The sequence below is a fragment of the Lampetra planeri genome, chromosome 77 (genome assembly GCF_965212315.1).
Source record: "Lampetra planeri chromosome 77, kcLamPlan1.2.h2, whole genome shotgun sequence".
Lineage (NCBI taxonomy): Eukaryota > Metazoa > Chordata > Hyperoartia > Petromyzontiformes > Petromyzontidae > Lampetra > Lampetra planeri.
Window position 1 is genome coordinate 1,564,214 of NC_136182.1, and position 14,059 is coordinate 1,578,272.

Sequence of the window (14,059 nt, forward strand, 5' to 3'; positions counted from 1 at the left end):
GGTTTTTCGTTGTTTCTGGAGGAGCCCCGAGGGTGAAAATTCAATCTCCTGGCTCCGCCAAATGGGGTTTGGCCAGGAGACGTCATAAAAGCCTGACCCCCCGGGGCCTCCGGCACAAGCTTATTAGTTACAGGTTTATGTTTAATTCGAGGTTTTGTGGTAATTAATTGAAGGTGGAGGGGTTACCAGCCCCTCGCACCCGTCCAGAGCCCCCGTTTAGCCACTGTGGTGGTCACAGACGCCATGAGGGGAGAGGCCAATGGGCATTGGCCCTCCCCCCACAGCACTGCCCACGACAGTGTTGCCCGTCCGGCACCGCGAGGAGGTAGGAGGTTGTTTTACTGGACACACACACAGACCCACATACACATACAAAGACAAAAATCCCTCATATAGCCTTAGCAGACTGAAGGGGCAAGTGCTGTCAGCGATCAGCACCTATGAAGGCCGGCACGGCACACGAGGGGGTGGGGTGGCCAACACCACGCCCGCCCGCCTTTGCCTCCCCAATGGCGATGTTGACTGCACATAACTCCAGGTACTCATTTGAGGCCGAGTCGACCTAGGGGAGGTCCATTACCGGTTCGGATAATATAATATACGCATTGTGTGGTTAATGCTGAGTGGGTGGGTGAGTGTGTAGGTAAGTGTGTGTGTGAGTGAGTGGCTGAGCGAGTGAGTGGCTGAGTGAGTGGGAGAGTGAGTTAGTGAGTAGCCGAGTAGCTGAGTGAGTGAGTGAGTGGATAGCTACGTGGCTGAGTGAGTGAGTGGCTGAGTGAGTGGCTGAGTGCGTGAGTGAGTGAGTGGGTAAGTGGCTGAGTGAGCCACGTAGCTATCCACTCACTCACTCACTCACGCTGAGTGAGTGGGAGAGTGAGTTAGTGAGTAGCCGAGTAGCTGAGTCAGTGAGTGCGTGAGTGAGTGAGTGAGTGGATAGCTACGTGGCTGAGTGAGTGAGTGGCTGAGTGAGTGGCTGAGTGCGTGAGTGAGTGGGTAAGTGGCTGAGTGAGTGAGTGAGTGAATGGCTAAGTGAGTGAGTAAGTGGGTGAGTGAGTGACTGAGTGAGTGAGTGGCTGAGTAAGTGAGTGGGTGAGTGAGTGGGTGAGTGAGTGAGTGAGTGGGTGGGTGAGTGGCTGAGTGAGTGAGTGGCTGAGTGAGGGGCTGAGTGAGTGGCTGAGTGAGTACGTTGGTGAGTGAGTGGGTGGGTGGGTGAGTGAGTGAGTGGCTGAGTGAGTGGGTGGGTGAGTGAGTGAGTGGGTGAGTGAGTGGCCGAGTGGCTGAGTGAGTGAGTGGGTGGGTGGCTGAGTGAGTGAGTGGCTGAGCGAATGAGTGGCTGAGCGAGTGAGTGGATGAGTGAGCGAGCGACTCACGTGAAGAGCATGCTCACGACGTAGGTGCCACCGCCGCCGCCGCGGTCGTTGGCGACGTTGTTCAGCTGCTCCTCACCGATCGTCACTGCAGTCTCCCCGGCGACTCCATCGCCCGCGAACACCTTGGAGTAGTTGCCCCACTGGGCGGCGCCGGCCCTGGCGAGGACGGTGCCCAGCAGCCGCACGTTGGCGCTGGTGATGTTGAACGGCGACGGGACGTCAGCACCGGCACCTTCGGGGGTGGAGGGAAATCGGTGAGCGGGAGGAGAGGGAAGGGGAGGGGGACGTGCAGGAGATGGTGACTGCCTCGCCTGGTACGCAGGAGGTCGTGGGTTCGATGTTGAGATGGTGACGACATCGCCTGGTTTACAGGAGGTCGTGGGTTCAATGTTGAGATGGTGACATCACCTGGTTTACAGGAGGTCGTGGGTTCGATGTTGAGATGGTGACGACATCACCTGGTTTACAGGAGGTCGTGGGTTCATTGTTAAGATGGTGACGACATCGCCTGGTTTACAGGAGGTCGTGGGTTCGATGTTGAGATGGTGACGATATCTCCTGGTTTACAGGAGGTCGTAGGTTCGATGTTGAGATGGTGACAACATCACCTGGTTTACAGGAGGTCGTGGGTTCGATGTTGAGATGGTGACGACATCACCTGGTTTACAGGAGGTCGTGGGTTTGATGTTGAGATGGTGATTACATCGCCTGGTTTACAGCAGGTCGTGGGTTCGATCCCGGACCCGAACACCACGGTGGCTAGGATATATTAAAAACCTACCCTGGTACGCAGGAGGTCGTGGGTTCGATCACGGACCCTGACGTCTGTTGCGTATTTGGAGTTTGCGTCTCTCTCTCTCACCTTGGTCGAGGGAATTTTTCTCCTGGTGCCGTCCAGCATCTCCCTGATTCTACGCGTGTCTCCCCGTGTCTCTTAGTGTATCCCAGTGTCTCTTAGTGTCTCTCAGTGTCTCCCAGTGTATGTGCCTGTAATCTGTGCCTCCGCATTTCTCTCCCTGTCTCCCAGTGTCTCCTCATGTCTCCCAGTCTCTCTCGCTGTCTCCCAGTGTCTCCCCGTGTCTCCCAGTGTCTCCCAGTGTATCCCCCTGTCTCCCAGTGTCTCCCAGTGTTTACCAATGTCTCCCCCTGTCTCCCAATGTCTCCCCCTGTCTCCCAGTGTCTCCCAGTGTCTCACCGTGTCTCTCAGTGTATCCCCTGTCTCCCCCTGTTCCCCAGTGTCTCCCAGTGTCTCCCCGTGTCTCCCAGTGTCTCCCCCTGTCTCCCAGTGTCTCCCCCTGTCTCCTAGTATTTCCCCCTGTCTCCCAGTGTCTCCCAGTGTCTCCTCATGTCTCCCAGTCTCTCCTGCTTTCTCCCAGTGTCTCCCAGTGTCTCCCAGTGTCTCCCCGTGTCTCCCCCAGTGTCTCCCCCAGTGTCTCCCAGTGTCTCTCCCAGTGTCTCCTCGTGTCTCCCAGTGTCTCCCCCTGTCTCCCAGTGTCTCCCAGTGTCTCCCAATGTCTCCCCCTGTCTCCCAGTGTCTCCCAGTGTCTCCCCGTGTCTCTCAGTGTCTCCCCTGTCTCCCCCTGTGTCCCAGTGTCTCCCAGTGTCTCCCCGTGTCTCCCAGTGTCTCCCCCTGTCTCCCAGCGTCTCCCCCTGTCTCCCAGTATTTCCCCCTGTCTCCCAGTGTCTCCCAGTGTCTCCTCATGTCTCCCAGTCTCTCCTGCTTTCTCCCAGTGTCTCCCAGTGTCTCCCAGTGTCTCCCCGTGTCTCCCCCAGTGTCTACCAGTGTCTCCCCGTGTCTCTCCCAGTGTCTCCTCGTGTCTCCCAGTGTCTCCCAGTGTCTCTCAGTGTCTCCCCTGTCTCCCCCTGTTTCCCAGTGTCTCCCGGTGTCTCCCAGTGTCTCCCCCTGTCTCCCAGTGTCTCCCCCTGTCTCCCAGTATTTCCCCCTGTCTCCCAGTGTGTCCCAGTGTCTCCTCATGTCTCCCAGTCTCTCCTGATTTCTCCCAGTGTATCCCCCTGTCTCCCAGTATTTCCCCCTGTCTCCCAGTGTCTCCCAGTGTCTCCTCATGTCTCCCAGTCTCTCCTGCTTTCTCCCAGTGTCTCCCAGTGTCTCCCAGTGTCTCCCAGTGTCTCCCCGTGTCTCCCCCAGTGTCTCCCAGTGTCTCCTCGTGTCTCCCAGTGTATCCCAGTGTCTCCCAGTGTCTCTCAGTGTCTCCCCTGTCTCCCCCTGTTTCCCAGTGTCTCCCCGTGTCTCCCAGTGTCTCCCCCTGTCTCCCAGTATTTCCCCCTGTCCCCCAGTGTCTCCCAGTGTCTACTCATGTCTCCCAGTCTCTCCTGCTTTCTCCCAGTGTCTCCCAGTGTCTCCCAGTGTCTCCCCGTGTCTCCCCCAGTGTCTCCCCCAGTGTCTCCCAGTGTCTCTCCCAGTGCCTCCTCGTGTCTCCCAGTGTCTCCCCCTGTCTCCCAGTGTCTCCCAGTGTTTCCCAATGTCTCCCCCTGTCTCCCAATGTCTCCCCCTGTCTCCCAGTGTCTCCCAGTGTCTCCCCGTGTCTCTCAGTGTCCCCCCTGTCTCCCCCTGTTTCCCAGTGTCTCCCAGTGTCTCCCAGTGTCTCCCCGTGTCTCCCAGTGTCTCCCCCTGTCTCCCAGTGTCTCCCCCTGTCTCCCAGTATTTCCCCCTGTCTCCCAGTGTCTCCCAGTGTCTCCTCATGTCTCCCAGTCTCTCCTGCTTTCCCCCAGTGTCTCCCCGTGTCTCTCCCAGTGTCTCCTCGTGTCTTCCAGTGTCTCCCAGTGTCTCTCAGTGTCTCCCCTGTCTCCCCCTGTTTCCCAGTGTCTCCCCGTGTCTCCCAGTGTCTCCCCCTGTCTCCCAGTGTCTCCCCCTGTCTACCAGTATTTCCCCCTGTCTCCCAGTGTCTCCCAGTGTCTCCCCCTGTCTCCCAGTATTTCCCCCTGTCTCCCAGTATCTCCCAGTGTCTCCTCATGTCTCCCAGTCTCTCCTGCTTTCTTCCAATGTCTCCCCCTGTCTCCCAGTGTCTCCCAGTGTCTCACCGTGTCTCTCAGTGTATCCCCTGTCTCGCCCTGTTTCCCAGTGTCTCCCAGTGTCTCCCCGTGTCTCCCAGTATCTCCCCCTGTCTCCCAGTGTCTCCCCCTGTCTCCTAGTATTTCCCCCTGTCTCCCAGTGTCTCCCAGTGTCTCCTCATGTCTCCCAGTCTCTCCTGCTTTCTCCCAGTGTCTCCCAGTGTCTCCCAGTGTCTCCCCGTGTCTCCCCCAGTGTCTCCCCCAGTGTCTCCCAGTGTCTCTCCCAGTGTCTCCTCGTGTCTCCCATTGTCTCCCCCTGTCTCCCAGTGTCTCTCAGTGTTTCCCAATGTCTCCCCCTGTCTCCCAATGTCTCCCCCTGTCTCCCAGTGTCTCCCAGTGTCTCCCCGTGTCTCTCAGTGTCTCCCCTGTCTCCCCCTGTTTCCCAGTGTCTCCCCGTGTCTCCCAGTGTCTCCCCCTGTCTCCCAGCGTCTCCCCCTGTCTCCCAGTATTTCCCCCTGTCTCCCAGTGTATCCCAGTGTCTCCTCATGTCTCCCAGTCTCTCCTGCTTTCTCCCAGTGTCTCCCAGTGTCTCCCCGTGTCTCCCCGTGTCTCCCCCAGTGTCTACCAGTGTCTCCCCGTGTCTCTCCCAGTGTCTCCTCGTATCTCCCAGTGTCTCCCAGTGTCTTTCAGTGTCTCCCCTGTCTCCCCCTGTTTCCCAGTGTCTCCCCGTGTCTCCCAGTGTCTCCCCCTGTCTCCCAGTGTCTCCCCCTGTCTCCCAGTATTTCCCCCTGTCTCCCAGTGTGTCCCAGTGTCTCCTCATGTCTCCCAGTCTCTCCTGATTTCTCCCAGTGTCTCCCCCTGTCTCCCAGTATTTTCCCCTGTCTCCCAGTGTCTCCCAGTGTCTCCTCATGTCTCCCAGTCTCTCCTGCTTTCTCCCAGTGTCTCCCAGTGTCTCCCAGTGTCTCCCAGTGTCTCCCAGTGTCTCCCCGTGTCTCCCCCAGTGTCTTCCAGTGTCTCCTCGTGTCTCCCAGTGTATCCCAGTGTCTCCCAGTGTCTATCAGTGTCTCCCCTGTCTCCCCCTGTTTCCCAGTGTCTCCCCGTGTCTCCCAGTGTCTCCCCCTGTCTCCCAGTGTCTCCCCCTGTCTCCCAGCATTTCCCCCTGTCTCCCAGTGTCTCCCCGTGTCTACTCATGTCTCCCAGTCTCTCCTGCTTTCTCCCAGTGTCTCCCAGTGTCTCCCCGTGTCTCCCCCAGTGTCTCCCCCAGTGTCTCCCAGTGTCTCTCCCAGTGTCTCCTCGTGTCTCCCAGTGTCTCCCCCTGTCTCCCAGTGTCTCCCAGTGTTTCCCAATGTCTCCCCCTGTCTCCCAGTGTCTCCCAGCGTCTCCCCGTGTCTCTCAGTGTCCCCCCTGTCTCCACATGTTTCCCAGTGTCTCCCAGTGTCTCCCAGTGTCTCCCCGTGTCTCCCAGTGTCTCCCCCTGTCTCCCAGTGTCTCCCCCTGTCTCCCAGTATTTCCCCCTGTCTCCCAGTGTCTCCCAGTGTCTACTCATGTCTCCCAGTCTCTCCTGCTTTCTCCCAGTGTCTCCCAGTGTCTCCCCGTGTCTCCCCCAGTGTCTCCCCCAGTGTCTCCCAGTGTCTCTCCCAGTGTCTCCTCGTGTCTCCCAGTGTCTCCCCCTGTCTCCCAGTGTCTCCCAGTGTTTCCCAATTTCTCCCCCTGTCTCCCAATGTCTCCCCCTGTCTCCCAGTGTCTCCCAGCGTCTCCCCGTGTCTCTCAGTGTCCCCCCTGTCTCCCCCTGTTTCCCAGTGTCTCCCAGTGTCTCCCAGTGTCTCCTCGTGTCTCCCAGTGTCTCCCCCTGTCTCCCAGTGTCTCCCAGTGTTTCCCAATGTCTCCCCCTGTCTCCCAATGTCTCCCCCTGTCTCCCAGTGTCTCCCAGCGTCTCCCCGTGTCTCTCAGTGTCCCCCCTGTCTCCCCCTGTTTCCCAGTGTCTCCCAGTGTCTCCCAGTGTCTCCCCGTGTCTCCCAGTGTCTCCCCCTGTCTCCCAGTGTCTCCCCCTGTCTCCCAGTATTTCCCCCTGTCTCCCAGTGTCTCCCAGTGTCTCCTCATGTCTACCAGTCTCTCCTGCTTTCTCCCAGTGTCTCCCCGTGTCTCTCCCAGTGTCTCCTCGTGTCTCCCAGTGTCTCCCAGTGTCTCTCAGTGTCTCCCCTGTCTCCCCCTGTTTCCCAGTGTCTCCCCGTGTCTCCCAGTGTCTCCCAGTGTCTCCCAGTGTCTCCCCCTGTCTCCCAGTATTTCCCCCTGTCTCCCAGTATCTCCCAGTGTCTCCTCATGTCTATCAGTCTCTCCTGCTTTCTTCCAGTGTCTCCCAGTGTCTCCCAGTGTCCCCCAGTGTCTCCCCGTGTCTCCCCCAGTGTCTCCCAGTGTCTCCTCGTGTCTCCCAGTGTATCCCAGTGTATCCCAGTGTCTCCCAGTGTCTCTCAGTGTCTCCCCTGTCTCCCCCTGTTTCCCAGTGTCGCCACGTGTCTCCCAGTGTCTCCCCCTGTCTCCCAGTGTCTCCCCCTGCCTCCCAGTATTTCCCCCTGTCTCCCAGTGTCTCCCAGTGTCTCCTCATGTCTCCCAGTCTCTCCTGCTTTCTCCCAGTGTCTCCCAGTGTCTCCCAGTGTCTCCCAGTGTCTCCCCGTGTCTCCCCCAGTGTCTCCCCCAGTGCCTCCCAGTGTCTCTCCCAGTGTTTCCTCGTGTCTCCCAGTGTCTCCCCCTGTCTCCCAGTGTCTCCCAGTGTCTCCCCGTGTCTCTCAGTGTATTCCTTGTCTCCCCCTGTTTCCCAGTGTCTCCCAGTGTCTCCCCGTGTCTCCCAGTGTCTCCCCCTGTCTCCCAGTGTCTCCCCCTGTCTCCTAGTATTTCCCCCTGTCTCCCAGTGTCTCCCAGTGTCTCCTCATGTCTCCCAGTCTCTCCTGCTTTCTCCCAGTGTCTCCCAGTGTCTCCCAGTGTCTCCCCCAGTGTCTCCCCCAGTGTCTCCCAGTGTCTCTCCCAGTGTCTCCTCGTGTCTTCCAGTGTCTCCCCCTGTCTTCCAGTGTCTCCCAGTGTTTCCCAATGTCTCCCCCTGTCTCCCAATGTCTCCCCCTGTCTCCCAGTGTCTCCCAGTGTCTCCCCGTGTCTCTCAGTGTCTCCCCTGTCTCCCCCTGTTTCCCAGTGTCTCCCAGTGTCTCCCCGTGTCTCCCAGTGTCTCCCCCTGTCTCCCAGTGTCTCCCCCTGTCTCCTAGTATTTCCCCCTGTCTCCCAGTGTCTCCCAGTGTCTCCTCATGTCTCCCAGTCTCTCCTGCTTTCTCCCAGTGTCTCCCAGTGTCTCCCAGTGTCTCCCCGTGTCTCCCCCAGTGTCTCCCCCAGTGTCTCCCAGTGTCTCTCCCAGTGTCTCCTCGTGTCTCCCAGTGTCTCCCCCTGTCTCCCAGTGTCTCCCAGTGTTTCCCAATGTCTCCCCCTGTCTCCCAATGTCTCCCCCTGTTTCCCAGTGTCTCCCAGTGTCTCCCCGTGTCTCTCAGTGTCTCCCCTGTCTCCCCCTGTTTCCCAGTGTCTCCCAGTGTCTCCCCGTGTCTCACAGTGTCTCCCCCTGTCTCCCAGTGTCTCCCCCTGTCTCCCAGTGTCTCCCCCTGTCTCCCAGTATTTCCCCCTGTCTCCCAGTGTCTCCCAGTGTATCCTCATGTCTCCCAGTCTCTCCTGCTTTCTCCCAGTGTCTCCCAGTGTCTCCCCGTGTCTCCCCCAGTGTCTCCCAGTGTCTCCCCGTGTCTCTCCCAGTGTCTCCTCGTGTCTCCCAGTGTCTCCCAGTGTCTCCCAGTGTCTCTCAGTGTCTCCCCTGTCTCCCCTTGTTTCCCAGTGTCTCCCAGTGTCTTCCCCTGTCTCCCAGTGTCTCCCCCTGTCTCCCAGTATTTCCCCCTGTCTCCCAGTGTGTCCCAGTGTCTCCTCATGTCTCCCAGTCTCTCCTGATTTCTCCCAGTGTCTCCCCCTGTCTCCCAGTATTTCCCCCTGTCTCCCAGTGTCTCCCAGTGTCTCCTCATGTCTCCCAGTCTCTCCTGCTTTCTCCCAGTGTCTCCCAGTGTCTCCCAGTGTCTCCCAGTGTCTCCCAGTGTCTCTCAGTGTCTCCGCTGTCTCCCCCTGTTTCCCAGTGTCTCGCCGTGTCTCCCAGTGTCCCCCCCTGTCTCTCAGTGTCTCCCCCTGTCTCCCAGTATTTCCACCTGTCTCCCAGTGTCTCGCAGTGTCTCCTCATGTCTCCCAGTCTCTCCTGCTTTCTCCCAGTGTCTCCCAGCGTCTCCCAGTGTCTCCCCGTGTCTCCCCCAGTGTCTCCCAGTGTCTCTCCCAGTGTCTCCTCGTGTCTCCCAGTGTCTCCCCCTGTCTCCCAGTGTCTCCCAGTGTTTCCCAATGTCTCCCCCTGTCTCCCAATGTCTCCCCCTGTCTCCCAGTGTCTCCCAGTGTCTCCCCGTGTCTCTCAGTGTCCCCCCTGTCTCCCCCTGTTTCCCAGTGTCTCCCAGTGTCTCCCCGTGTCTCCCAGTGTCTCCCCCTGTCTCCCAGTGTTTCCACCTGTCTCCCAGTATTTCCCCCTGTCTCCCAGTGTCTCCCAGTGTCTCCTCATGTCTCCCAGTCTCTCCTGCTTTCTCCCAGTGTCTCCCAGTGTCTCCCAGTGTCTCCCAGTGTCTCCCCGTGTCTCCCCCAGTGTCTCCCCCAGTGTCTCCCAGTGTCTCTCCCAGTGTCTCCTCGTGTCTCCCAGTGTCTCCCCCTGTCTCCCAGTGTCTCCCAGTGTTTCCCAATGTCTCCCCCTGTCTCCCAATGTCTCCCCCTGTCTCCCTCATGTCTCCCAGTATCTCCCCGTGTCTCTCAGTGTCTCCCCTGTCTCCCCCTGTTTCCCAGTGTCTCCCAGTGTCTCCCCGTGTCTCCCAGTGTCTCCCCCTGTCTCCCAGTGTCTTCCCCTGTCTCCCAGTATTTCCCCCTGTCTCCCATTGTCTCCCAGTGTCTCCTCATGTCTCCCAGTCTCTCCTGCTTTCCCCCAGTGTCTCCCCGTGTCTCTCCCAGTGTCTCCTCGTGTCTCCCAGTGTCTCCCAGTGTCTCTCGGTGTCTCTCCTGTCTCCCCCTGTTTCCCAGTGTCTCCCCGTGTCTCCCAGTGTCTCCCCCTGTCTCCCAGTGTCTCCCCCTGTCTCCCAGTATTTCCTCCTGTCTCCCAGTGTCTCCCAGTGTCTCCCCCAGTCTCCCAGTATTTCCCCCTGTCTCCCAGTATCTCCCAGTGTCTCCTCATGTCTCCCAGTCTCTCCTGCTTTCTCCCAGTGTCTCCCAGTGTCTCCCAGTGTCTCACAGTGTCTCCCCGTGTCTCCCCCAGTGTCTCCCCCAGTGTCTCCCAGTGTCTCTCCCAGTGTCTCCTCGTGTCTCCCAGTGTCTCCCCCTGTCTCCCAGTGTCTCCCAGTGTTTCCCAATTTCTCCCCCTGTCTCCCAATGTCTCCCCCTGTCTCCCAGTATTTCCCCCTGTCTCCCAGTGTCTCCCAGTGTCTCCTCATGTCTCCCAGTCTCTCCTGCTTTCTCCCAGTGTCTCCCCGTGTCTCTCCCAGTGTCTCCTCGTGTCTCCCAGTGTCTCCCAGTGTCTCTCAGTGTCTCCCCTGTCTCCCCCTGTTTCCCAGTGTCTCCCCGTGTCTCCCAGTGTCTCCCCCTGTCTCCCAGTGTCTCCCCCTGTCTACCAGTATTTCCCCCTGTCTCCCAGTGTCTCCCAGTGTCTCCCCCTGTCTCCCAGCATTTCCCCCTGTCTCCCAGTATCTCCCAGTGTCTCCCCATGTCTCCCGGTCTCTCCTGCTTTCTCCCAGTGTCTCCCAGTGTCTCCCAGTGTCTCCCAGTGTCTCCCCGTGTCTCCCCCAGTGTCTCCCAGTGTCTCCTCGTGTCTCCCAGTGTATCCCAGTGTCTCCCAGTGTCTCTCAGTGTCTCCCCTGTCTCCCCCTGTTTCCCAGTGTCTCCCCGTGTCTCCCAGTGTCTCCCCCTGTCTCCCAGTGTCTCCCCCTGACTCCCAGTATTTCTCCCTGTTTCCCAGTGTCTACCAGTGTCTCCTCATGTCTCCCAGTCTCTCCTGCTTTCTCCCAGTTTCTCCCAGTGTCTCCCAGTGTCTCCCAGTGTCTCCCCGTGTCTCCCCCAGTGTCTCCCCCAGTGTCTCCCAGTGTCTCTCCCAGTGTCTCCTCGTGTATCCCAGTGTCTCCCCCTGTCTCCCAGTGTCTCCCCGTGTCTCTCAGTGTGTTCCTTGTCTCCCCCTGTTTCCCAGTGTCTCCCAGTGTCTCCCCCTGTCTCCCAGTGTCTCCCCCTGTCTCCTAGTATTTCCCCCTGTCTCCCAGTGTCTCCCAGTGTCTCCTCATGTCTCCCAGTTTCTCCTGCTTTCTCCCAGTGTCTCCCAGTGTCTCCCAGTGTCTCCCCGTGTCTCCCCCAGTGTCTCCCCCAGTGTCTCCCAGTGTCTCTCCCAGTGTCTCCTCGTGTCTTCCAGTGTCTCCCCCTGTCTCCCAGTGTCTCCCCGTGTCTCTCAGTGTCCCCCCTGTCTCCCCCTGTTTCCCAGTGTCTCCCAGTGTCTCCCAGTGTCTCCCCGTGTCTCCCAGTGTCTCCCCCTGTCTCCCAGTGTCTCCCCCTGTCTCCCAGTATTTCCCCCTGTCTCCCAGTGTCTCCCAGTGTCTCCTCATGTCTCCCAGTCTCTCCTGCTTTCTCCCAGTGTCTCCCCGTGTCTCTCCCAGTGTCTCCTCGTGTCTCCCAGTGTCTCCCAGTGTCTCTCAGTGTCTCCCCTGTCTCCCCCTGTTTCCCAGTGTCTCCCGGTGTCTCCCAGTGTCTCCCCCTGTCTCCCAGTGTCTCCCCCTGTCTACCAGTATTTCCCCCTGTCTCCCAGTGTCTCCCAGTGTCTCCCCCTGTCTCCCAGTATTTCCCCCTGTCTCCCAGTATCTCCCAGTGTCTCCTCATGTCTCCCAGTCTCTCCTGCTTTCTTCCAATGTCTCCCCCTGTCTCCCAGTGTCTCCCAGTGTCTCACCGTGTCTCTCAGTGTATCCCCTGTCTCGCCCTGTTTCCCAGTGTCTCCCAGTGTCTCCCCGTGTCTCCCAGTATCTCCCCCTGTCTCCCAGTGTCTCCCCCTGTCTCCTAGTATTTCCCCCTGTCTCCCAGTGTCTCCCAGTGTCTCCTCATGTCTCCCAGTCTCTCCTGCTTTCTCCCAGTGTCTCCCAGTGTCTCCCAGTGTCTCCCCGTGTCTCCCCCAGTGTCTCCCCCAGTGTCTCCCAGTGTCTCTCCCAGTGTCTCCTCGTGTCTCCCATTGTCTCCCCCTGTCTCCCAGTGTCTCTCAGTGTTTCCCAATGTCTCCCCCTGTCTCCCAATGTTTCCCCCTGTCTCCCAGTGTCTCCCAGTGTCTCCCCGTGTCTCTCAGTGTCTCCCCTGTCTCCCCCTGTTTCCCAGTGTCTCCCAGTGTCTCCCCGTGTCTCCCAGTGTCTCCCCCTGTCTCCCAGCGTCTCCCCCTGTCTCCCAGTATTTCCCCCTGTCTCCCAGTGTATCCCAGTGTCTCCTCATGTCACCCAGTCTCTCCTGCTTTCTCCCAGTGTCTCCCAGTGTCTCCCAGTGTCTCCCCGTGTCTCCCCCAGTGTCTACCAGTGTCTCCCCGTGTCTCTCCCAGTGTCTCCTCGTGTCTCCCAGTGTCTCCCAGTGTCTCTCAGTGTCTCCCCTGTCTCCCCCTATTTCCCAGTGTCTCCCCGTGTCTCCCAGTGTCTCCCCCTGTCTCCCAGTGTCTCCCCCTGTCTCCCAGTATTTCCCCCTGTCTCCCAGTGTGTCCCAGTGTCTCCTCATGTCTCCCAGTCTCTCCTGATTTCTCCCAGTGTCTCCCCCTGTCTCCCAGTATTTTCCCCTGTCTCCCAGTGTCTCCCAGTGTCTCCTCATGTCTCCTAGTCTCTCCTGCTTTCTCCCAGTGTCTCCCAGTGTCTCCCAGTGTCTCCCAGTGTCTCCCCGTGTCTCCCCCAGTGTCTCCCAGTGTCTCCTCGTGTCTCCCAGTGTATCCCAGTGCCTCCCAGTGTCTCTCAGTGTCTCCCCTGTCTCCCCCTGTTTCCCAGTGTCTCCCCGTGTCTCCCAGTGTCTCCCCCTGTCTCCCAGTGTCTCCCCCTGTCTCCCAGCATTTCCCCCTGTATCCCAGTGTCTCCCAGTGTCTACTCATGTCTCCCAGTCTCTCCTGCTTTCTCCCAGTGTCTCCCAGTGTCTCCCCGTGTCTCCCCCAGTGTCTCCCCCAGTGTCTCCCAGTGTCTCTCCCAGTGTCTCCTCGTGTCTCCCAGTGTCTCCCCCTGTCTCCCAGTGTCTCCCAGTGTTTCCCAATGTCTCCCCCTGTCTCCCAATGTCTCCCCCTGTCTCCCAGTGTCTCCCAACGTCTCCCCGTGTCTCTCAGTGTCCCCCCTGTCTCCCCCTGTTTCCCAGTGTCTCCCAGTGTCTCCCAGTGTCTCCCCGTGTCTCCCAGTGTCTCCCCCTGTCTCCCAGTGTCTCCCCCTGTCTCCCAGTATTTCCCCCTGTCTCCCAGTGTCTCCCAGTGTCTACTCATGTCTCCCAGTCTCTCCTGCTTTCTCCCAGTGTCTCCCAGTGTCTCCCCGTGTCTCCCCCAGTGTCTCCCCCAGTGTCTCCCAGTGTCTCTCCCAGTGTCTCCTCGTGTCTCCCAGTGTCTCCCCCTGTCTCCCAGTGTCTCCCAGTGTTTCCCAATGTCTCCCCCTGTCTCCCAATGTCTCCCCCTGTCTCCCAGTGTCTCCCAGCGTCTCCCCGTGTCTCTCAGTGTCCCCCCTGTCTCCCCCTGTTTCCCAGTGTCTCCCAGTGTCTCCCAGTGTCTCCTCGTGTCTCCCAGTGTCTCCCCCTGTCTCCCAGTGTCTCCCAGTGTTTCCCAATGTCTCCCCCTGTCTCCCAATGTCTCCCCCTGTCTCCCAGTGTCTCCCAGCGTCTCCCCGTGTCTCTCAGTGTCCCCCCTGTCTCCCCCTGTTTCCCAGTTTCTCCCAGTGTCTCCAAGTGTCTCCCCGTGTCTCCCAGTGTCTCCCCCTGTCTCCCAGTGTCTCCCCCTGTCTCCCAGTATTTCCCCCTGTCTCCCAGTGTCTCCCAGTGTCTCCTCATGTCTCCCAGTCTCTCCTGCTTTCTCCCAGTGTCTCCCCGTGTCTCTCCCAGTGTCTCCTCGTGTCTCCCAGTGTCTCCCAGTGTCTCTCAGTGTCTCCCCTGTCTCCCCCTGTTTCCCAGTGTCTCCCCGTGTCTCCCAGTGTCTCCCCCTGTCTCCCAGTGTCTCCCCCTGTCTACCAGTATTTCCCCCTGTCTCCCAGTGTCTCCCAGTGTCTCCCCCTGTCTCCCAGTATTTCCCCCTGTCTCCCAGTATCTCCCAGTGTCTCCTCATGTCTATCAGTCTCTCCTGCTTTCTTCCAGTGTCTCCCAGTGTCTCCCAGTGTCCCCCAGTGTCTCCCCGTGTCTCCCCCAGTGTCTCCCAGTGTCTCCTCGTGTCTCCCAGTGTATCCCAGTGTATCCCAGTGTCTCCCAGTGTCTCTCAGTGTCTCCCCTGTCTCCCCCTGTTTCCCAGTGTCTCCCCGTGTCTCCCAGTGTCTCCCCCTGTCTCCCAGTGTCTCCCCCTGCCTCCCAGTATTTCCCCCTGTCTCCCAGTGTCTCCCAGTGTCTCCTCATGTCTCCCAGTCTCTCCTGCTTTC

At 59.3% G+C, this 14,059-nt stretch overlaps 1 protein-coding gene across 1 annotated transcript in view; it reads right to left on the reverse strand.

Annotated features, from left to right (window-relative positions):
• LOC144738062 (uncharacterized) overlaps positions 1-14,059 on the reverse strand; it is a 97,103-nt gene that overhangs the window by 22,424 nt on the left and 60,620 nt on the right. Inside the window, exon 10 of the mRNA XM_078620968.1 lies at positions 1,371-1,602. Within this exon, the coding sequence (XP_078477094.1) occupies positions 1,371-1,602 (232 nt within the window). The remainder of the gene's footprint in view (positions 1-1,370; positions 1,603-14,059) is intronic.